We start from the raw sequence: 22,221 nt of genomic DNA, 5'->3' as shown, positions 1-22,221 counted from the left end.
CATGAAACAAAGTTTCAAATTAGTTGGATAAAAGAGTATATTGAAAACAGACAAGCTTCTGCTTCATAAGTAAAATGCAAAAATGTCTCCTCAAACTCAAGGTGTGAGCTCTATACCAGCCAGGTATCACCAGGGAAAGATAAGATATGATATGATGAGGTCTTTACTGATCCCTGAGGGGAAATATGGTTCTGGAGCAGCAATCAAAAGGCAGACAATTGGCCATAACTCATCAAGTGCAATCATCATACACATTTGTATGTATCTTCATTCATTGTTTGGAAATAGGCTCAACCAGGCAATAGTTTTCAGACAGTTCTGAAAAGTCAAGCCAAGGCTAAGGTGCCTTAAACTTGTATTCTGTCTGCTGGCCACCAGGGGGCGATCCCTCTCTGATTGTATAGAAGTCTATGAGAAAATGGTCCTACTTCTCTCTTGATGTATTATCTCAGTAAACATTGTAAACATGAGTTTATGGTCTCAATCTCTAGTTTCAAGTCTTCTTCAATCCAGCATGATGTTCATTTAGTACTTCACTTAGCACAGGATCTATGGAGCAAAGCCAGAGTTACCACCAGGTTCTTGGTCACCTCTCTTACTCCTACCCCGATTGCTCACTTTGACCAGGCAGCCAGCTCTAGGAAGAGTCCTGGTGGTTCCAAATTTCTTTGATTTAAAAATTCTGGAGGCCACTTTGCTCTTGGGGACCTTCAGTCCAGCAGAAATGTTTTGTAGCCTTCCCCAGATCTGTCCAATCAATTGAATTTACCTCAGGTGGACTTCAATCAAGGAGGAGAATCATCTCACAGATGACCAGGAGAAATGGGAGTCACCTGAGCTACATTTCAAGCATCACAGGGTCTGAATACGTATGTCAATGTGTTTCTATCCTAGCCGACCAGCAACCAGGCGGTTCTTCCAGCTCCGGTGTTTCATTTGCACTTCACCATAGTGTGACTGACTCGCGTGCCATTAAGCTTCTTTTGTGAACAGCAGCACATGCTGCTAACGGCATGAAGCTAAACGTTAGCGTTATGCTCCATGCTAATAAAGAAATGTATATAATTATAATAATATAATAACATGACTCGTGAGTGAAAAATGAGTCACATGACTATTGACACTTATGATTCACATAAAGACTGACGAAACTAAATGTCCACCATTTTTTACACGGGTCAAACAATCATTACCGATTTCTGTGCCACCCCAATGTGAGCGTTGGTCTCAGCCTGGCCACCCCTTTAAAAGTTCCCACCATGTCAAGTCGGACACAGGTGCACTTCACGGACCTTTTTTTTTTTTTTTTTAATTTAAACTTTATTAATAATTGTATACATAACAAAAACTATCGCGCCAGGGGAAACTTCACGGACTTTGCACAAAGAATATGGCCTGCTTAGTGACGCTGGCTTTCTTCGTCGCTGACGAACTCGAGCCGAGGCATTTGAAGTCCCGTTGTTGACGGAGGCTGAGGAATTTTCTCACGTGGGAAATACCACGTGATAATTCTAACCAACTAGGGCAACGTTGAGGGGAGTGTCTTATGTCCGCACTTATTTCAGACCATCTGCAGAGAAAAGCATGCGAAGGGAGGTACCCTGGAGATACCGCGAGTTTTTAAAGTCATGTGACATGTCGCAAAGGGAAGTTATCACCAGCATTTGTGACGTTTTTTTCCCAGAATGCCTTGTTTTGCGAGGCAAATGCATGCGCATGCTTGATTCGAAACAAGCCTAATGTTTGAGGAGGCCATTGGACTTTTCCCCACATCTACCCCTCTACCTGATCAGACCACACCCATCCTTCAAACCTGCCTTCATCTTCTCAGCTCCACACCTGAAGTTTCGGGACTTCATCTTACACAGTTGTGACACTAGAGACAGACAGTCAGAGAGACAGACAGACAGACAGACAGACAGACAGACAGATGTAACATTATTCTCAGAGATGTCTTAAGAGCGTTATAATAACAGAAAGCCGTTTCAAAGAATCTTCGTCTGCACAAAGGAACTGGGTTAATGGTAAACATTCATAACCACTGATAGTCTCCCTCAAGCAACTTCCTGTTTGCCCTGAGCGTGTGTGTGTGTGTGTGTGTGTGTGTGTGTGTTGCATGCCCCTGAGGCCTTGTGAGTCACGCTGTGATCAGTCAGTCGGTCATGCCGTGATAAGGGGAACTAGGACTGAAACTGTGTTGAAATAGCGTTCCCACCTCCTCATCAGACGGAGACGGTCACCTCAGCATTAATATTCACTGAGAACTATGGTCAACATGTCCTGATATACAACGCAGGCTTATGTTCTGTCATGAGCTTTGTGAGGGGAACATCTGGTTCTTTTGCCATTGTTGATCTTCCAAGTGATAGCAGCGAAACTCACTGGGACAGGTAAATAAAGAACTGAGAGTTAAGCTAACAAGACGGAGACAGAGACAACGGTCTTTTCCCCTTCTGACAGAAGGAACATGACCAACACAATGTATGTCTGTAGAAATTAGTTGTACATTGTTAAAGGATGAGGTAGTTCACTGCTCAGTCTGAGCCCAGCAGCCCCCCACAGTAAGAAAAGATGAGGACTAAATGGTTGGTTGGGCAGATGTTCATCTGTTACCTGTCTCACCTCTGAGCAAGAGCGACGGTCGGCTGCTTGCCTGGGCTTCGTCCACACACTGTTTATGTTCTCACTTCAAAATGTGTGTCACCGGAGTTCAGGCGGCTTGGCTCCCAGCCAAACCCTCCCATCAGGTTTCTGGTGTGAACACGCCTCTAAACCACCAGAGTGCCTGCTGCCAATTTAACATGTGCTGTCATGTTTTCTTGAACTGTGCATTTCTAATATCATCATTAGTCTCCGCACTCTTTAAATACTCCTGGATACAACTATCACGTCCTGCATCTGTTTATATGAAAACTGGACAGTGCAACCGGTTCTGAGGATAAGAGAACTAGGTTACCAGGCTGTGATCCTTAGGCCTTTTCTCCCAGAAGAATTCCTCTGCATTCTTAACCCCCCCCCCCCTCCGATGCCCAAGGACAAGGTCTGTCTGCTGTTTACCTCCGAGCAAGCTGCCGACCACACCCTACACCTTCACCTCCTTAATCCTCCTGTGCTTAACTAGCAGTCTATTGTCGTGGCTCTGTGAGTGTAGGCGTGCCTCCTCTTTAGAATTACAGTCATTGAAATTACAGCTCCACCTTCAAAGAGAGGGAGACAGGGCAGGACAGTTTCCTTCAGGCTCAGACGCATCGCTGCCTGTCCATAGAGCTCACCGCCAAGCCGGCTGGGCCGCGTCCTCCAGTCCGATGCAAATAGAAGTCAACACACAAACACACACACACACACACACACACACACACACACACACAAACACACACACACACACACACAGTTGCAAGATCTCTTATCATGTCCAGCCATAAAACAACGTCACTCAGGCTCAACAGCCATTCAGGCAGACTGCATCAGCACACCCAGAGGCCTGCTTTACAGGAACCGGTGGTTCGTTACTCATTAGACAAGAAGAAACACATGAGAGAGTGACAACACCCTGATTTCAACTGTGACTGCAGCTCCAGTCATGGAAGACCACGACGGCCTGACGGCATAAACAAATCAAGAGCTCACGTAGTCGTCACTTTTTTCTTGTGAAAAAATAATGTAATAATAAACATACTTTTTAATAAAAGGCAGAAAGTCTGGGGGCTTTTTGAGCTGCAGACAAAGCCAGAAGTAAACAAGCACCGTACGGACCCAGGACTGACATTTGTAGATATTATTTAATGCATGCATTATGTGCATATTATCTGTCACTGTCTATACAAATCCTGAACACTGTATATACTCAGGGGTTACACAGCAGGGGTTCCCAAAGGGGGGTCGCAAGATGATTTTCATGACTTTGACATGGAAATGAAAGTATTGTGTCAAAATGAAGTTTGCACATGACAGCAACAATGTTCACTCCTAAGTTCCATGGAGATGACTTTGACTGAGATCTTCTGCTTTTATCTGATAATAAACTGTTTATGTAAATTCATATCATGGTCATTTCAGTCTCCTCCAGGGATAGTTGGGGTCTTCAGTCTCTAGCACCGTTATTTTCGGGGTCGCGGGCTAAAACGTTTGGGAACCCCTGATCCACAGTATAGACGTGTCTCATTTTCTCATAGACTTCAAGAGAGAATACAAGATTAAGGCACTTCAGCGTTGGCTTCACTTTTCAGAACCTTCTCGAACTGTCTGCCGCCTGGTTGAGGTTATTTCCAAACAATGAATGAAGATGCATACAAATGTGTATGATGATTGGACTCGATGAGTTATGGCCAATTTCCTGCTTTTCAATTGATGTCCATGTTTTTGGACTGGTCTTGTCCATTTATAGTGCATTAGTGTTTGTCAGTCCAGCATATTTCATGTGTCATACGATGACATCATATAGTGACATGGGTCTTGGGACTCTGGGGGAATCCCAGTGGAGCTGTTGTGAACTGAACTGGAGTCAAAGTGAAAGCAGAAGGGACCTGAGCTTCTTTCAGAAACCTTAGAGCGGCTGAGGCTCACAGGTGGGAATGCAGCAAAGCCTGAATCATCAAACTGTCGTCACTGAGTGGACATTTTATAACAGACCCGTTCTTCTAAAGAAATGACACATTACTTTGTTATTTTTGTGAGGAAGTCCATCTCAGCCATGTTGAATGCAGACCATTGTGGCCCTGGATAGGTCCTAGGTGTATAGATGCATGATAACTTCTCTCCCTCTGCTGGCTAACTGTGGTCATAACAGCTTGCATATGGCCTACTTACATTGGAACAGTGTATACAGTATATATATATTTTGCTCATATTTATGCATGATAGAATCATGCTTTATCTTGGGAATGTTATTTGTTATTTCAAAGTGAAGCTAAGTGAGTTTATGTCCTTTATATAGTGTATTTGTTGGGTGTATCTTAGTTTATGTTGGCTAGTATAGAAACTTCAGTGTAAACAAATCAACCTATGATCATTTCTATAATGTTGTTTTATTATCTATTATAATATTCTCTGGGGAAATCAGACAGACATGTTAGCCAATGATAAACAATGATTTTAATCATTACTCTGCTGACGTGTGTGATTATTACTCATGTACTGTTATATAAATATCAAATATTCAATAATATCAAAATGAATGTAGTGCAGAAACCCACAGCTCTCAGGGGGAGGATCCAGCCCTCAACTAAAGAGGGAAAGCTCCTCAGAGAAGAAATACATAGAGGCTGTCTATTTCATTTTATACTCATAAAATAAATTAAGAAATGTCAATCAGGTGTTATCTGCATGCGGAATAAAGAGAAAAAATGATACTATATGTCACTATCAGAGGTCTCCATTGTATTTTACAAAGCATCGTGGTCTTTTCAAACATCACAGCAACCCTATCTTACTGCTGATACACATAATTATAACAGCTCATGTGGCATTTACTTCCTGCAGGAGAATCTACACTTCCCTACGATGTGTTTAATGTTTGGAGTCAGGGCCCATTTATCAACCGTGCACACAGTTCTGTGCATAATGTGTGTGTACGATCATTCCGACGCAAAGTGTGGACTTTATCAACTTGGATGTCATCATTTCCCTGTGCCCGAACTACATCCAGATCCATCCATTGTCTACCACTTATCCTGTATTCAGGGTCACGGGGGGCTGGAGCCGATCCCAGCTGTCATTGGGCGAAGGCAGGGTACACCTGGACAGGACGCCAGTCTATCGCAGGGCCCTATATCCAGATCCCCTCCAAGAATCCACAACAAGCCGAGATCAGACGGATCCATCGCTGGATCTCCAGATACAAGAGCACACAACAGATGGAATACACTTTTACACTTTTCTGCAACAGACATTAAGGTGTATATTATTATTATTATTATTATTATTATTATTATTATTATTATTATTATTAATAATATATTTTAGTACATTGATGGAATGAAAGCCCTTTCTGTTGACATTATTACATGTGTTGTGTGGCAGTGTTTGTATCGCTATGTGGGTGCAGTGTATCGCTCCTCTTATAGGAGCCGGTGGCCAGAAGCCCAGACTGGACCGGACTGGATGTGAACAGGAAGGGATTTCAATTCTTGCACCACCATTGGTCCCAAAATGATAGACTGGTTACCTGTCTGTCTCTACATGTCAGCCCTGCGATAGACTGGTTACCGGTCTGTCTCTACATGTCAGCCCTGTGATAGACTGGTTACCTGTCTGTCTCTACATGTCAGCCCTATGATAGACTGGTTACCTGTCTGTCTCTACATGTCAGCCCTGTGATAGACTGGTTACCCGTCTGTCTCTACATGTCTCCCTGTGATAGACTGGTTACCTGTCTGTCTCTACATGTCGGCCCTGTGATAGACTGGTTACCTGTCTGTCTCTACATGTCAGCCCTGTGATAGACTGGTTACCTGTCTGTCTCTACATGTCTCCCTGTGATAGACTGGTTACCTGTCTGTCTCTACATGTCAGCCCTGTGATAGACTGGTTACCTGTCTGTCTCTACATGTCAGCCCTGTGATAGACTGGTTACCTGTCTGTCTCTACATGTCTCCCTGTGATAGACTGGTTACCTGTCTGTCTCTACATGTCTCCCTGTGATAGACTGGTTACCTGTCTGTCTCTACATGTCAGCCCTGTGATAGACTGGTTACCTGTCTGTCTCTACATGTCAGCCCTGTGATAGACTGGTTACCTGTCTGTCTCTACATGTCTCCCTGTGATAGACTGGTTATCCGTCTGTCTCTACATGTCTCCCTGTGATAGACTGGTTACCTGTCTGTCTCTACATGTCAGCCCTGTGATAGACTGGTTACCTGTCTGTCTCTACATGTCAGCCCTGTGATAGACTGGTTACCCGTCTGTCTCTACATGTCTCCCTGTGATAGACTGGTTACCTGTCTGTCTCTACATGTCGGCCCTGTGATAGACTGGTTACCTGTCTGTCTCTACATGTCAGCCCTGTGATAGACTGGTTACCTGTCTGTCTCTACATGTCAGCCCTGTGATAGACTGGTTACCCGTCTGTCTCTACATGTCTCCCTGTGATAGACTGGTTACCTGTCTGTCTCTACATGTCGGCCCTGTGATAGACTGGTTACCTGTCAGCCCATGGATCATTACCTAGGACTAATGTAATAAAAAAACTTGGTGGATGAGACCCAGTATTACAGTGTGACTGGATTCACTGTAACTGATGTGGTGCTCTTTGCTGTCATGAAGTGATAACATTTAAAAAATCAAGAAAATGAAAGAACCAGACCAGACTGTAGTTTGTCTCCAGTTAATTTTATTATGACAGTATGATGATGTGCATTTGATGATGTTGATCTGGATAACTAACTGATGAGATGAGGCTCCTCTTGATGGTTAAACACTCTCACGACTTGCAGCCTAATAATCTACATTCCAGGTCAAAGAATGTTTGTTGTGAAAACCTTATTATTTCATAAATCAACTGATAAATATAGATAGAAATTCAAAAATACATCATTAATTACTAACTTGGTTTGTTTTGTTGCCTCCAACAACACCACTTATTAGGTTTAAACAATAAAACCACTTAGTTAGGTTTAAAAAAAATAAAACCACTTAGTTAGGTTTAAAAAAAATAAAACCACTGAATTAGGTTTAAAAAAAATAAAACCACTGAGTTAGGTTTAAACAATAAAACCATTTAGTTAGATTTAAACAATTAAACCATTTAGTTAGATTTAAACAATAAAACCACTTAGTTAGATTTAAACAATAAAACTACGGAGTTAGATTTAAACAATAAAACCACTTAGTTAGGTTTAAACAATAAAACTACTGAGTTAGATTTAAACAATAAAACCACTTAGTTAGGTTTAAAGAATAAAACCACTTAGTTAGATTTAAACAATAAAACTACTTAGTTAGGTTTAAACAATAAAACTACTTAGTTAGGTTTAAACAATAAAACTAGTTAGGTTTAAACAATAAAACCACTGAGTTAGGTTTAAACAATAAAACCACTTAGTTAGGTTTAAACAAAATAACCACTTAGTTAGATTTAAACAATAAAACCACTTAGTTAGATTTAAACAATAAAACCACTTAGCTCGATTTAAACAGTAAAACCACTTAGTTAGATTTAAACAATAAAACTACTTTGTTAGGTTTAAACAATAAAACTACTTAGTTAGGTTTAAACAATAAAACTACTGAGTTAGTTTTAAACAATAAAACCACTGAGTTAGGTTTAAACAATTAAACCACTTAGTTAGATTTAAACAATTAAACCACTAAGTTAGATTTAAACAATAAAACCACTTAGTTAGATTTAAACAATAAAACCACTTAGTTAGATTTAAACAATAAAACCACTGAGTTAGGTTTAAACAATTAAACCACTTAGTTAGATTTAAACAATAAAACCAGTTAGTTTAAACAACACCACCACTTAGTTCGGTACGACATCACTCGCTCTGCCATTGTGTTGTCATGTGGATGTGTTTGATTCATGTGTCCAGAAACAAAAGGATCACAATTAACTTTCCATTGGCATTGTTCTACATGAAAAAAATGAACTAATTCCATGTCCCTGAAAACAATAAGCATCTTGTGACTATTTCATAAGCTGCCATGAGACAGGGCTGAAGGGTACATACCGAATATTGAAGAACCAGGAGACGTGATTGGGGCGGCCCCCTTGGACTGAGCTGTGTGATTTTCAAGGTATAAAGCTAACTTCAAACTGAGGCTGTGGTTTTGGGACCGCTTCACTAACGGATCAAGAACTTCAGATGTTCAGATGAAAGAATATGGTGCTTGGCAGGAAAGACAGGTTCAGCTTCTCTTCATCCATAGCTCTGTAAGGGTCGAACACAGATACAGATACAGTACAGTATAGAGACATGTCTTAATCTTCATATTCCTCAATTTAGTGTTGTTAAAATCAAAATGATTTTCGGTATTTCACACTTTATCTGCAGTGTAATATAAGGCTGGCCTCTATATGTAATGAGAAAGTATGGAAAGCACAAGGTTAAATAAGGAACTGAATGAATTCCATGCAGCTGCTTCAGGCCCCTTTCACAGCAATCTGTTCATAGTAGTGTTTAACTCCCAAACCATGTTCATCAGCAGGAAACAAATCTATCTGGTATTTATTAGTGGTATGGATTTATTCAGGTCGAAATCCTGACATTTAAATACAAAGTATTTGAATTTTACATATACTGACCGAACATGTCTACGTGTGCCATCATTCCAATATAGACATAAACTGGCAAAAGGTCACGGAGTCATGAAGTAGTGACTCTGGTGAGGCTTAATGCATGGATTCAGTAGCAAAAAATATTTATTTTTAATATTTGGCACCAGTGAATCAATAACGTATCACAGCAGTATGATGATATATCGATATATTGTCCCACCACTTCTGTCCATCATGTAAAATATAGTTGTTATGGTAACGGATCACTGGACTACATGGTTTATAACGTATATTTATGTAATGGTGGTATAGTGTACACATTTCTTATAGAAATCACCACAGGAGACAGAATTGGGTGTCATCTTGTATTTAAGATAAAAAAAACACAGACAAGCTAGAAAATGGAACCAACGGCAAAATACACATCACATTTCTAACAAAAATATGCACACAGCAGCAAAGTATCGAGGAAGATGAATGTGTCTACAAAAATGAGCCAAACATTGAATTCAAACATGAAACCAGAACGTGAGCCATACCATACATGAACCGTATCCACGGCCATGTAAAGGTCTTCGGGGGCCACGTAGCAAAACAAACAATTCCATCTGTGTGGAGCTACAGCTGCAGTCGGTCTTTGCCTTCAAACATCCTCCCGCTCCCACTCATGGTGCTCACCAACTATAGTTACTAGATATAACTCGTTAATCTTCTTCCTAAAAGGTCAGCAGCTCATTTTAGCCCAACAATGAATGAGTCCTTGAGGTCAACTTCCCTTCCCTCAACTTTCAGATCACATTGATAAAACAGAAGTTGCAGATTGATTGATGGAAGGGAGTCATATTATTGGGTGGTGCTAACTTTCGTTATAAAAATAAGAAGGAATTGACTTTTTGTACATTTGTTTGCATATATTGTAAACAGATGCAGAATATGAACAAGAATGACATCTAAAAGAGTTTAACATTAGAAAAACTTCCTCTCAGGGACCAGTGGAGTAGGGATGTTGAGATTGACGAGCATAATACAACAATTAGGACTTGTCCTTCTTCTTCTTTTTCTCCTTTTTCTTCTTCTTCTTCTTTTTCGGGGACTTTGTTTTGTGTGATTTACCTTTACTGTCGTCGCTGCTGTCACTGCTCTCCTCTTTTTCTCTGTTGCCCTTGGATGATTTTTTCTTGCCGTCTGTATCTTCCACTTTGACTTTGCTGCGGCTGTCCATGGGCTGCTCCTTGCACACCTCCTTCTTGACCCCGGCGTTCGGAGGAGGTGTCTGTCCACGGGACACCGTTATGAGCATCCTCTCCTGCCTCATATTCTCTTTCAAGGAGATGCTCTCCTGCCAGGCCCTGTGGCTCCTGCAGTCCTCCTGGTGTTTGCTTCTCTGATCTATTTTGTCCCTCCGGTCTTGTTGGTGGTCTCTCTGGTTCTTGTGGTCTCCTGAATCTCCAACGTGACCGTAGCCCCTCTGATCTCTCCTGTCGGAGGGGGGTGGGTTCTGAGTGCTGTTGTTAAAATGGCGCGAGTGTCCCTTACTGTCTCCAGCATGGTTGTCCGCCTGCACTTTCTGCTAAAAACACAGACAACACATTTTGCAGCGTGAAGGTAAAGACACTGAAGAGTTCATGGTGACACTCGGAGGCTTTGCTGCCTCAGCCGGACATGGTCTGGTAAAGATATGGGACCACATGAACATTTCATGTCACAATTATACTAAATATGGCATTGAAATATACTGGACTCGTGATGATAATGACGACAACGGAAATTCACCATGAACAACTTATAGTGAGTGTCATTTATCACACCAAAATCCCCCAAAACCCTAGTCTGGTATGACCAAAATATATTGCTGTTCCTGAGTCAGCGTGTCAACTTTAATATTCCATTTCATATTCACCTGCCTCCTGCTGCTACGCTGTTCAGCATTATTTGAAATGAGGCCTAAAAAAAACTGGCTTATTTCCACATGATAGCAACGCCTCCTTGTGGCCATTCTGAACACCAAGAAGAACTTTTCACACCCTGGTTTGTTCAAGGCAAACTTGCTCCTCGCTTAAAGAATCTTTATGGTCTGAGTCCACATAGTCATCAAATGTGTCAGCAAAGCTCACTGAGTGGAGGTCGGAGTAACAGAAAGTGACTCTGTTTGTCATGTTCTTTTCTAAAGCAAAATGACCCAAAACTGTACTACAAACTATCATGTTTTTAATGCAAAAAACTCTCCATCTTTCTGAGCCCAGCAGCCTGTTATAGTATAGACACTGACCTCTAGTGGCGTCTGCTGGTCACTACCACACATCACTACAACACAGCGCCATAGAAAGCAAAGCTTCTGTATTTGTGATGGTATTTAAAATCACACCATCAGGATTCCTCAATACCCTGGTATACCGTAATACTGCCCAGGCTTACAGGACAATACAGGAATAATACTTACACTGCTAGAGTTACTATGGCGATGGATGGATGCATGGTTTTCAGCACTGTTCAAATCTCCAATGAACTCCTCACATTTCTGGCAGTAAAACCCAATTACCGGTGTGAGAAAACTCAACCCTGTAGAGGAAGAAGAAAGGCAGTGAAGCATTTTAGTGTGAGGAAGACACTAAAAACAACAGGAAGCAGAGGATTGTCAGAGATAAACTGCTTTACCATCCTGTTTCAACAACTCTTCCAGATCTTTCATCATAGATTCCATTTTATTTATTCTGGTTCTTCTCTCATTCTTCCGTTCCTCATTGTCACCTGTCTGGGAAACACAATAAACCATTCAAACGTGTTTCATCATCTTTAAAGATGCATCAGTCAGATGTTGAGAAGCCAGTGACAGCATGGAGATGCGTTACCTTGTGTTTATCAGGAGACGTCTGACATGTGCTGCCGCTGTCACATTTTTCCCGCTTCTCCTTTGTTGCTTAAGAAAGAAACAACCACAACAACATGATCCCATATTTCATAACAAAAGCATGAAACAATAAAGACAGAGAAGATAAATCCTCAAGCCAGGTGGCACCAGATTCCAACTCAATGGATACACCTCCATGCTCAGCTGTCACAAAATCTCACCCTTGACAACTGGAGAGAAACAGATGCAGAGTGACACATTTCAGGATTGTAAATGAGACATTAGGCAAGCAAATGCACACCAAAGTAAACAATAACTGCTTCCATTGATTTGGAACTGGGGATAGCTACTATTAGCTATGGGAGAAAACACAAGCTCTGTCCCCTTCCTGTTTAGATTGTGCAGCGCTTGATGCACTTTCCTTCTGAAAATAAAGCCTTCATTTCCCCGGGAGACCACACCGGGTGGCATACAGAATTACACAGGGAGAGAGGCCCAGAGGTCTAGTAGCTCACATTAGTCCAGAGACCAAACTATGTGGAGGAACCAGAGACTGTCTGTGGTCCCCCAGAGGTCTAGATAGTAGCTCACATTAGTCCAGAGACCAAACTATGTGGAGAAACCAGAGACTGTCTGTGGTTCAAACAACAAGGTCTCTGTTGTATTTATGTCTAGATGACCTTATATGGAGTGTTGATGGAGCAGCTACAATGTTAGCATAGCCTAGCACCCATCAACCAGACTCCATTCAGAAAACAAGCATTTTAAAAGTAGTTAGCTTGATGTCTTGCAGACAGACCTAACAAAGCATGACTTCACACTTTTTACTGATCACCATCATGATGGCGTGATTTCAGCATCCTTTTATCTGGTTATTGATATTTAAACAAAGCTTCATTGTTTATTTTGTGTTCATCCAGCAGTGGTAAACCAGCTGACGTGGGTCTAACTAGATCCAGTGAATCCAGCTTGGTGAAATTCATCAAGCATCTGGCCTCTGGATGACGTCATGAAACCAGACAGGACGGTGTATCTGGGACTTCAACATGTACAAAGCAGCAATAGTGGTAATTTCAGCCTTGATGGATGAATTAACACAAATTATCCTGCAGTCAAACGTTAGAGTATAACTTGCTTTGCACAGGGAACCAATGTAAACGCTAATGGTGTCATAATTCCATATATTAGAAGTGTGATCAACATTAACATCATAATGATTCGTTAACGCAATAAGGTCGTCTATTGCCACTTTAACAAACGCAGTTCAAACTTTTGGCATAAAAAGTGAATCAAGATAGTGGATTGCAGGGTGAAGACATGGTTAGGAGATGTGAAAAGGATTCTCACCTTTGATCAGTGACTGTAAAGACTCCAGAGCTTGCCGTACATTGGGGTTACTCAGCGCTGGCAACGCCAAGCCTGCTATGTGGTCTGAAGCAGGAAGTGCAGGGGGCGGCTGCTTCCCCTCCTTCTGCCCCTGCATCTTAACCATGAACTCACTGACGTCTGCCGTGCCAAGACCTTTTAATATGTTCTTGATCTTCTCATACTCAATGCTGTCCAGATTGGCGCAGGCTACACTTGAGAAGAGCGTTTGAAGCGGTTGCTTTGGTTCAAGCAGATCCACAAAGTTACTGGACGTGAACTTTTTCTGATGATGATGCTGACTGCTTGAACTATCAATATACTGGGGATATGATGCCAAATGTGCAGCAGAGGAATTAACGGCTTGTGTCCCTCCAGTGTCTTCAATCCCGTACAAAAAAGACTCTTCGTCTTCAAGCTCTTCAGCTTTCAGGGCGGCAGCGTCGTCCTGACTTTGCCCCTGCAGCCAAGAGAAGTCACTGCCGACTCTGTCATGTGGAAGGAGCATGCTGTCATTCTCCAGTGATGTTGAACTCTCATTACTGTCATTACGTTTGTGCTCATCAGGCTCCACTCGCCTGCTTGCTTCATCCGAGGCCTGTAAAGAAGAGACCACAGCAATGACACACAGTTCACACATCTCTCATCTCATTCACTTTCTTATCTTGCTTGGCTGCAAATTAAATGTTCTGGGAAACAATGAGGTTGAATCAAGAAATGGTATCTCCATGTCTGTGGCAACATTCCCGCACAAAACTCAATGGCGGCGCTCTATTAGTGATGCTTTTTCCATCAGTCAGCAGCGGTTGGTCTGCCAGGTGGAGCTGCTCACAGAAGTATGCTGCGTTTACTTGTAATGGGAAATCGGTAACTTCCAACTGCTGAGTCAGGCTCCCTCTAGTCTAAAGTGTTTGAACAGGTACATTTCATTACTGCTGACTCACAATGGAGGCTCCACAGCCAGAGAAAGAAGACCATTCAACTTCCAGTCCAAGAAAAAGAAACAACAAACTGATGGAAGTGAAGAAGGAAAGTCATCAAGAAGCAAAGTGACGCCAACGAGGGGAAACTACAGGATCACAACTGACGTCATACAGTGTTATGTTCTTAAATGTTATTATCTGTGGCCGATCATCATCATCATCTCACCCACTATTATCACTATGTGCTGAAATAAAGTTACATGAAGTCATTCATTAAACGAGGGAACGCATTTCCTTGGAAAAGGACACATTGAACCGCCAGATTATCTTCATAATTATGTCTTCTGTTTATGGTTTATACATGTTAGCAATCCTGAATCTCCCTTTGTGAGCAGGTTTACATTGATAAGTGACTGAGACAAGACATTTTGGAGAATGAATGATTAACTGTACCGTGATATTGAGGATGGCATCTTTGAGGGTGGGCAAGCGCTCTTCCAGTTCTTTGCTGTTCATGACCATCTTCAGTCCTTCCAACAGGCTCTTCCCAGTCAGATTGTTATTGCTGCTCACACTGCTGCTGCAGCTGGGGCTCCTCTTTCTCGTTCTCTTTCTTCCATGGCTCTTTTCACCACTGCTACTTCGTGACTTTGACCTCCTTAACCGGCTCTTGCTCCGTTCATGACACTTTTTCTTGCTTCGGCTCCGACTCCTACTGCGAGCCCTGCTTTTGCTCCTCGCCCTGCTTTTGCTCCTCGCCCTGCTTTTGCCACGAGCACGACTTTTGCTCCTCCCTCTGCTTCGGCTACGTGCTTGGCTTTTGCTTGGCGCACAACTCTTTGCTCGAGATTTGCCGCGGCTTCGACCACGGCTTCGACTACGGCTTTTGCTCCTGGTTAGATGTTTTTTGAGCTCCGGGTCTGATTTGACGGCTTCTTTCAGGACATTAGCCGACTTAAATGCATCAGCCAGGTTGTATGCCATGTTTCCTTTGAGATAGTCTGGGAGAGGCTTGTTGGCTGCAATGCATCTCAGGAATTCCTCACCAGCTCGGTCACTGAAAGCAACATGCATGTGCTTCAAATGACAGCAAACTCATAATGTACATTCAAACATTATGGCAACTGATCCTGCTTGGAGGTACACATTTAACACATGCACACATACCTGTTGTCTGGGGGCTGATGGACCACTGGAGTGGGGTTCCACTGTGGGGCCTGAATTTGTGGTGGTTGTGCAGGACGGACGATCTGCTGGCTGCCTCCCAAAGCAACTGTACTACGGTCTATGGAGAAGCTGCTACAGAGGGGCTGAGAGTATTCAGAATGCATGTTATGACTGCAGTGACATATATTTAAGATTTAATTTGCATATTTTATAAATAAAAAGGCACAGTTGTACATGCTCAGCATTTTTTAATCAGAGTAATACGTCTACACTGAATATTTGACAACTTGAGGAACTGTTTAAATGATCTGTGGTTCTGCAGGTTTCACATCACATCCTAACCAGCTGACATGCAGACATGCTAAACAGACTGAAAATCAGCAACATCAACTGATATTCTTAGCAGGTGTACCTGAAATGTAAGAGGCAATTCCTAATTATTAGAAACAGTTATAAAAAATATTGGAAAAGTGAGGGTCGTCTTATATTTGGGAATGTGTGTATATGTATGTATATAGACATACAGGTATACATACATACGAGATCTAATCTCTCCATTTTATCATATCATTTTAGCTACCTCTTCTATGGTTTCTCTTGTCAACCGCAGCTGGTTGCTAGGTAACGGGAGCGGCAAAGGTGACGAATAGGAAGGCCTCTCCAGGCCAGACTTAGTTCAGCCTTCGTGGTCATTTAAAGGCCGACGTAGATAGCAAAGGACACGTCCTCTGAAGGATGGACACTGAATTGGGACACAGCTGTAGTGTGGATTGTACTACTTTGCTTACAATGCTTAGAGATATCCTGGAGACACAGGGTGATCTGATTGACAGGCGTTTGATCCAATGAAACTTCTTATTCTTATCTTAGTACTTCTGAAATATTGTATGTTTACAGATCAGATAAGATATTAGGTAATGTGGAACCAAGTTCACAAGTGTGAGTTCCACAAGGAAACGTTTAGCTTTATGCCGTTAGCAGCATGTGCTGCTGTTCACACAAGAAGCTTTATGGCATGCGAGTCAGTCACACTATGGTGAAGTGCAAATGAAACACCGGAGCGGGAAGAACACATTGACATACATATTCAGACCCTGTGATGCTTGAAATGCAGCTCAGGTGACTCCCATTTCTCCTGGTCATCTGAGAGATGATTCTCCTCCTTGATTGAAGTCCACCTGAGGTAAATTCGATTGATTGGACAGATCTGGGGAAGGCTACAAACCATTTCTGCTGGACTGAAGGTCCCCAAGAGCAAAGTGGCCTCCAGAATTCTTAAATCAAAGAAGTTTGTAACCACCAGGACTCTTCCTAGAGCTGGCTGCCTGGCTAAAGTGATCGGGGTAGAAGGGCCTCAGTAAGAGAGGTGACCAAGAACCTGGTGGTAACTCTGGCTTTGCTCTAGAGATCCTGTGTGGAGATGGGGGACACTTCCAGTAGGACAACCATCAGTGCAACACACCACCCATCTGGGCTTCATGGCAGAGTGGCCAGACAGAAGCCTCTCCTCAGTGAAGACACCTGGAAGCCCACTTGGAGTTTGCAAAATAAGACCCGAAGGACGCCGACAGTCCCCATCCAACCTGACAGAACTTGAGAGGATCAGCAGAGAAGAATGGCAGAAAATCCCCAAATCCAGGCGTGCAAAGCTTGTTGTGTCATACCCAAGAAGACTCAATGCTGTAATCGCTGCCAAAGATGCTTCAACTAAGTACAGAGCAAAGGGTCTGAATACTTATGTCAATATGATATTTCGGTTTTTCCCTTTGAATACATTTTCAAAAATGACCAAAATTATGTTTCTGCTTTGTAGCATTATGCTGCAACATAACATAATGTGAAAAATTGAAGGGGTCTGGATACGTCACATGTGACTCAAAATGATCCTTGGTTGCACCGGTGCCCTGAACACTTTTGTCTTTCCCCCCACCAGCATACAGCGATATACCAACGCTAACATTTAACACTGCTTATAATATCACCAAGGAAGAGTGTTTTGAGTTTATTTTTAAACCTAAATGAAGAGCTAGTCCTGCAGCCTGGATATGCTTGTCAGAGACTGGTAGTAGAGGTACAATGTGTAGCATTGTCTTGCATTTCCCTCGGGACCAATAAAGCATCCATCCATCCATCCATCCAACCATCCATCCATCCATGAGACCAGGCAGCCGAGGAAAGAAGAAAGACAGCAAACAGGTTTCCTTATAAATTTCTGATATTTTTTCTACTAACACTGTTAAACAAAACATGGCAACACAAAGACATTATCATAGGTCAGTACACACAGTGCTTATGAAATAAACAATACAATGAATAATGGGTAAATGAGACATTAACTGTCAAGGGGAAGTGCAAAAGTAAAACCCTTATTTCATCTATAGTTACCGTCACTAGTATATTTGCTCAACATTGAATACCATTTAGATCTCTTTTAGTTTGTAGATACTGGTGATTTACTGCATCAAGTCTTTAATTGGGCCTTTTTAGCCAACAAAATGTATTGATAGATCAATGATATCTCAACTTACATGAGGGTTTGTTACAAAGAACCATCTGAGAAGCCATCATCAATAAAACAGTTTAGAAAATTGCAGGCATTTAAAACAAATACTTGGCAGGTGATTGTTGGCAGGTAGCAGATTTTGAATACTGCTTGGAAAACCATCATGTTCCGCTTACTCTTCTCTGCTTTTCTGACATCCGCAAGCAATTTTGGTTCCTTCATCAGACAATCCACATAGAACTTTTACTGTCTTGGGCGGTGTCACTTTCTTTTGCTGCAATAATATCAGTGTTGAACAAGGCCATAACTGGCTAGTCACGTACTGATGGTGTCCAGGGCCAACACTGTGTACAAAAGGGGAATTTTTAAAATGTGCATGCAATTATTTCAAACCAAAGTTTAAAATTATCCATTTGTACTTGACAATAAACATTCACAGCAGCTATGATTATGAACACCATTTTGAGGGGAAAAAATCAATCAAAAAGGAAAAAGGAACAAAAAAAACAATGTATAACCTCGATTCCTTTATGTTTTACTGCAAAATATGGGAAGCAATGTAAGACAAAATACTGCAATATACTTATTTCTACTATGATTTACACAAAAGAGAAGTTGAAACTTAATGTTTTAATAGAATTGAAAAATCTATTTTATAACCAGTATTTAAATCAGTCTTTTAGATTACATAGATTGCTTGAAAAAAGCATGACTCACAAACAAACCAGTCCCGCTTAGGCTTGGGATGATCTGAAAATTTTATGTCACGATTATCCTGACCAAATAATTGCGATTCACAAAATTATCCTGATAATCACCACAATATGCTTAAAACTCTTAAAATGGTACTAAAACATACTAGAATCCTTTTACATCTTGTTGAAAAACAAATATTTCATATGAGTAATCTTTTTTTTTTTACTGAATATTAACTCGAGTAAATCAGGCTCTATTTTTCACTCCTCCACCATGATAGTGAGCTAGACACCTTTTTTAAGACACTCATGATGATATTTACAATTATCCTGATAATGGAAATACACCACGGTCGAGATTCCAAGTGTTTTTTATCGTGATCTGCAATAAAATCCTGTATTTTCGTCAAGTTTACCTTTAAGGAAAGAACATTCTACTGACTTACCCACTTTGATGTAAAGCCAGTTCATTGTAGTGCCAGGTCCAGTTGGAAGACGTTAATCAGTACGGTGTTGACAAATTTGACCGGCGTGTCCGTTGTCATGCAACTCAAATAACCTACGTCGGGAACATTGGAAGTTTGCAGACAGCAGCCAGGAGGATGTATGCTTGGGAAATTATCAACGGAGGACAACGGATGGTGCTCGAAATGCAGCGGAAAAGCTTTTAATAGGGATGCTCCGATCGATCAGCCGCCGATCGTTATCGGCCGATATGGACCCTAAACAGGTTGATCGGTGGGAGCAGATCAGAAAAGCCGATCACAGTCCGAGACTGTTTTTCTGCGCCTGACGTAAATTATATGAGAGTGATTTGTTTTCCGCACATGGCCTACATTCCCTGCCGCTCTGTTTTATGAGGCTGGCAGCTTGAGTTCTCGGGTCTGGAATTTTTCCACAGTTTCCGAAAAAGATGTAAAACTCGCTGTTTCGGGACATGCGATGCTGAAATTCCAAGAGGTGGTAATCAACAATGACAATTTAATACAACTAACCTCATCCGACATTTGAGAACGTGCCTCACAACAGAATACGGCAAGTCTGAGAATCAAGTCCGGGCAAAACAAATCCCAAAGACACCCGTCACTCGGCTCATTTCACTATAGCTGTTGACAGGGCATGTAATGTTTACACAAATAAAACGTTGATTGTAGTACATAAAGATCTTGATTTTATTTATTATTTATTTTAGTACAAATGGTTTTACCACTTTAAGTGGTGCGCAAGGCTAGATTGTAAATACAGGACATTCTGAATTATTATGGTTATTAGTCGCCCATCCATTCTGTGATCGGTGTCGGCAGATTTATGATTCCTGCAGATCGGCCCCCAAAAACGCTGATCGGAGCATCCTTAGCTTTTAACTAGTTAGTTGCCGATTAATGTCGGGCTATCGAAAGCAAAATGAACCGAAACTCTGCAAACTGCATTATTTGGCTTTGTAGCCATAGTTTTACCTTGTCTGGAGCTATAAAGTCCTACAACCCAGAAATGAGTTCACATTTTTGCACATTCAGTTTCCTCGTCTCAGTCAATGGGTTCTTTTAATGTGTTTTTGGTTAGATGGTCTGTGGTTAAAACAAGAGATTGGTTGTGTTTTGTTTTACAATATTGTGAGTAATGTGAGTAAATATCCCACTCATGAATATTTAAGTTTTCACATGTCTTGGCAGGTCTAATCACCTAAATTAAAGCTAAATTAAAACTACCGAACAGTACTGGTTATGAAGCTAACTTTGTTAACATTCAAGGTCAGTTACAGCTAAGTAGTGTGATAGCAGCGCTAGTTATATTTGCAACCAGAGTCGCCCTCTGGTGGCCAGCAGAGAGAATGCAAGTTTAAGCCACTTTGGGGTTGACTTTACTGTACGTCTACTTTGGCCCTACTATGTCGAGATTGGGCAGAAGCAGAAACACAGGGAGCTAAACTAACACGAGCTACGTGTACCTACTTCATCTGTAGCTGGTATATGTGCTAGCATAACGATGTTAGCCTGCCCTGTTCTGAATGATGTAGCCGGCTAACTTAGCCAGCCGAGCTAGCTTTAGCAGCCTGTTCGGTACCTACATTGATGAAATGTCCTGTCGGTGGTCTGTTGTGGAGAAAATGGCTATCCGGCGCTGAGGCCGAAAACGGTCCGCAAGTTGCCGCTGGCAAGTGTCCAGGAGGAGGAACATTACAGGGCCCTCTGGGTCCGAAAGGAGGGCGATGGGGTGGTGGAGGGCCGAACGGCGGCGGTCCGTGTCGTGGTTTACCTGGACGGTACATGTCCGGCTTCAAGAGGCCACGTAAACACCCGCCAGATGGGAAACCTAATTTAAACGGGAAAAATCCGTTTCCCAGCAAATGTGCTTTTTCCGTGTGTGGTTTCCCGGTCAGCGGCCACCGGAAATAAAACACGGGACAGAATCCGGAGTAATTATTTCAGAATAAAGGTCTACCGTTGTAGTCACCGACTCTGTTTGATAGCCTATATAATTTATATCCCGTATTCATTTGTATAGAATACCCTACATGAAATATTACTTCAAATATCCGTGGACAAGAATATTCGTAAAGCACAAGCCCACTCATTCAAAATAAAAGCTCTTCAAATCCCTCCTTGTATTACTCAGGTGACAACATCCGGTTCTGTGAAGTGCCTCAAAATGCATTCTCTCTACTGGCCATCAGGGGGCGACTCCTGTGGTTGCAAAAAGAAGTTTAATCACATGGAAGTCGATGAGATGGTCCAACTTCTCTCTTGATGTATTATCTCAGTAAACATTGTAAACAGACTTTATGGTGTCAATCTCTAGTTTCAAGTCTTCTTCAATCCAGCATGACGTTCATTTAGTACATTATGGTCCATTTAGAGTCCACCAGACCAGAAAGCAGGGGATGCTTTAGGGGGCGGGGGCGGGGCTACCTGCTGAGTGACAGGTCCCTAAAAGCTTGGAGGAAAAAAATGCATCACCAAACTTCTTCAATTTTATGGTTAAATGACCAGAGTCATAACAAACATGTAAATATGTTCCTTGGTCTCACCTACCATTCAGCGGGTCTGTTTGTGTGTAGCATAATGTTTTTTCCCCACAGCATACAGAGATGAATCTCTTCGCTGAATGTTTGTGAGGACAAGTAATCAGGCGGAGTGACTTGAGCGTCAAAAATGATTGTTTTTTCGTACAGAAAGTTGTTCTGCCCATAACACCTGTCTCCCCTCCCCTAAGACACCGGTCCTGTCTCACTGTCTCCGTCTGAGCCGATGTAGCAAAAAGGGCGGTCCGGTCGGGTGTAGTTTTAATGATAGTAACAGTGCTTAAACATCACCAAAGAGAATTTTAAGTTTATTTTGATCTCTTGTTTGTGTCGAGATTTAAATAAAGAAAAAAAAGATTTATCTTTAGCCCCCCCCCTTTTTTTAAATCTTTATTCCTGTTTATAGTCATTGATCGATTGTGTTAAGAAATGAACAGTGTATATGGGAACTATATACACAATGTTATTTTTTTTTTATCCG

At 41.9% G+C, this 22,221-nt stretch overlaps 1 protein-coding gene and 1 long non-coding RNA gene across 4 annotated transcripts in view; one reads left to right on the top strand and one right to left on the bottom strand.

Moving 5' to 3' along the window:
* The window catches only part of LOC311021231, an 86,838-nt gene that overhangs the window by 2,455 nt on the left and 62,162 nt on the right, over nt 1-22,221 (top strand). Inside the window, exon 2 of the long non-coding RNA XR_014597995.1 lies at nt 12,567-12,602. This is a non-coding gene — a long non-coding RNA (uncharacterized lncRNA). The remainder of the gene's footprint in view (nt 1-12,566; nt 12,603-22,221) is intronic.
* Nucleotides 9,569-21,111, bottom strand: LOC311021193 (uncharacterized protein). Of its 3 annotated transcripts, none has more exons than XM_084021625.1 (8): nt 20,787-21,111; nt 15,521-15,663; nt 14,807-15,410; nt 13,413-14,028; nt 12,067-12,134; nt 11,873-11,969; nt 11,658-11,776; nt 9,569-10,787 (listed from the first exon to the last, which is right to left on the bottom strand). In XM_084021625.1, the coding sequence occupies exons 1-8, from the start codon at nt 20,985-20,987 to the stop codon at nt 10,251-10,253; spliced, it is 2,385 nt and encodes a 794-aa protein (XP_083877751.1). In that variant the 5' UTR covers nt 20,988-21,111; the 3' UTR covers nt 9,569-10,250. The 3 variants fall into 3 exon arrangements, with proteins under 3 accessions (XP_083877751.1, XP_083877752.1, XP_083877753.1); XM_084021626.1 differs by having other exon boundaries at nt 9,569-10,784; XM_084021627.1 differs by having other exon boundaries at nt 15,521-15,652; nt 20,787-21,029.

Source organism: Eutrigla gurnardus (assembly GCF_963514095.1).
Source record: "Eutrigla gurnardus genome assembly, chromosome: 11".
In the NCBI taxonomy this organism is placed as follows: domain Eukaryota; kingdom Metazoa; phylum Chordata; class Actinopteri; order Perciformes; family Triglidae; genus Eutrigla; species Eutrigla gurnardus.
Note: the sequence above shows the minus strand (reverse complement) of the source record. Positions and strands in the feature narration are given on the sequence as shown.

Excerpts from the sequence above, each read along its gene's own strand:
- LOC311021193 (XM_084021625.1), bottom strand. The coding sequence starts at position 20,987 with ATGTACCGTCCAGGTAAACCACGACACGGACCGCCGCCGTTCGGCCCT. Across the intron at positions 12,135-13,412 it reads TTTACAGTCACTGATCAAAG|CAACAAAGGAGAAGCGGGAA; the intron begins GTGAGAATCCTT and ends TTCTTTCTTAAG. Across the intron at positions 10,788-11,657 it reads GCCATAGTAACTCTAGCAGT|CAGAAAGTGCAGGCGGACAA; the intron begins GTAAGTATTATT and ends CTGTGTTTTTAG.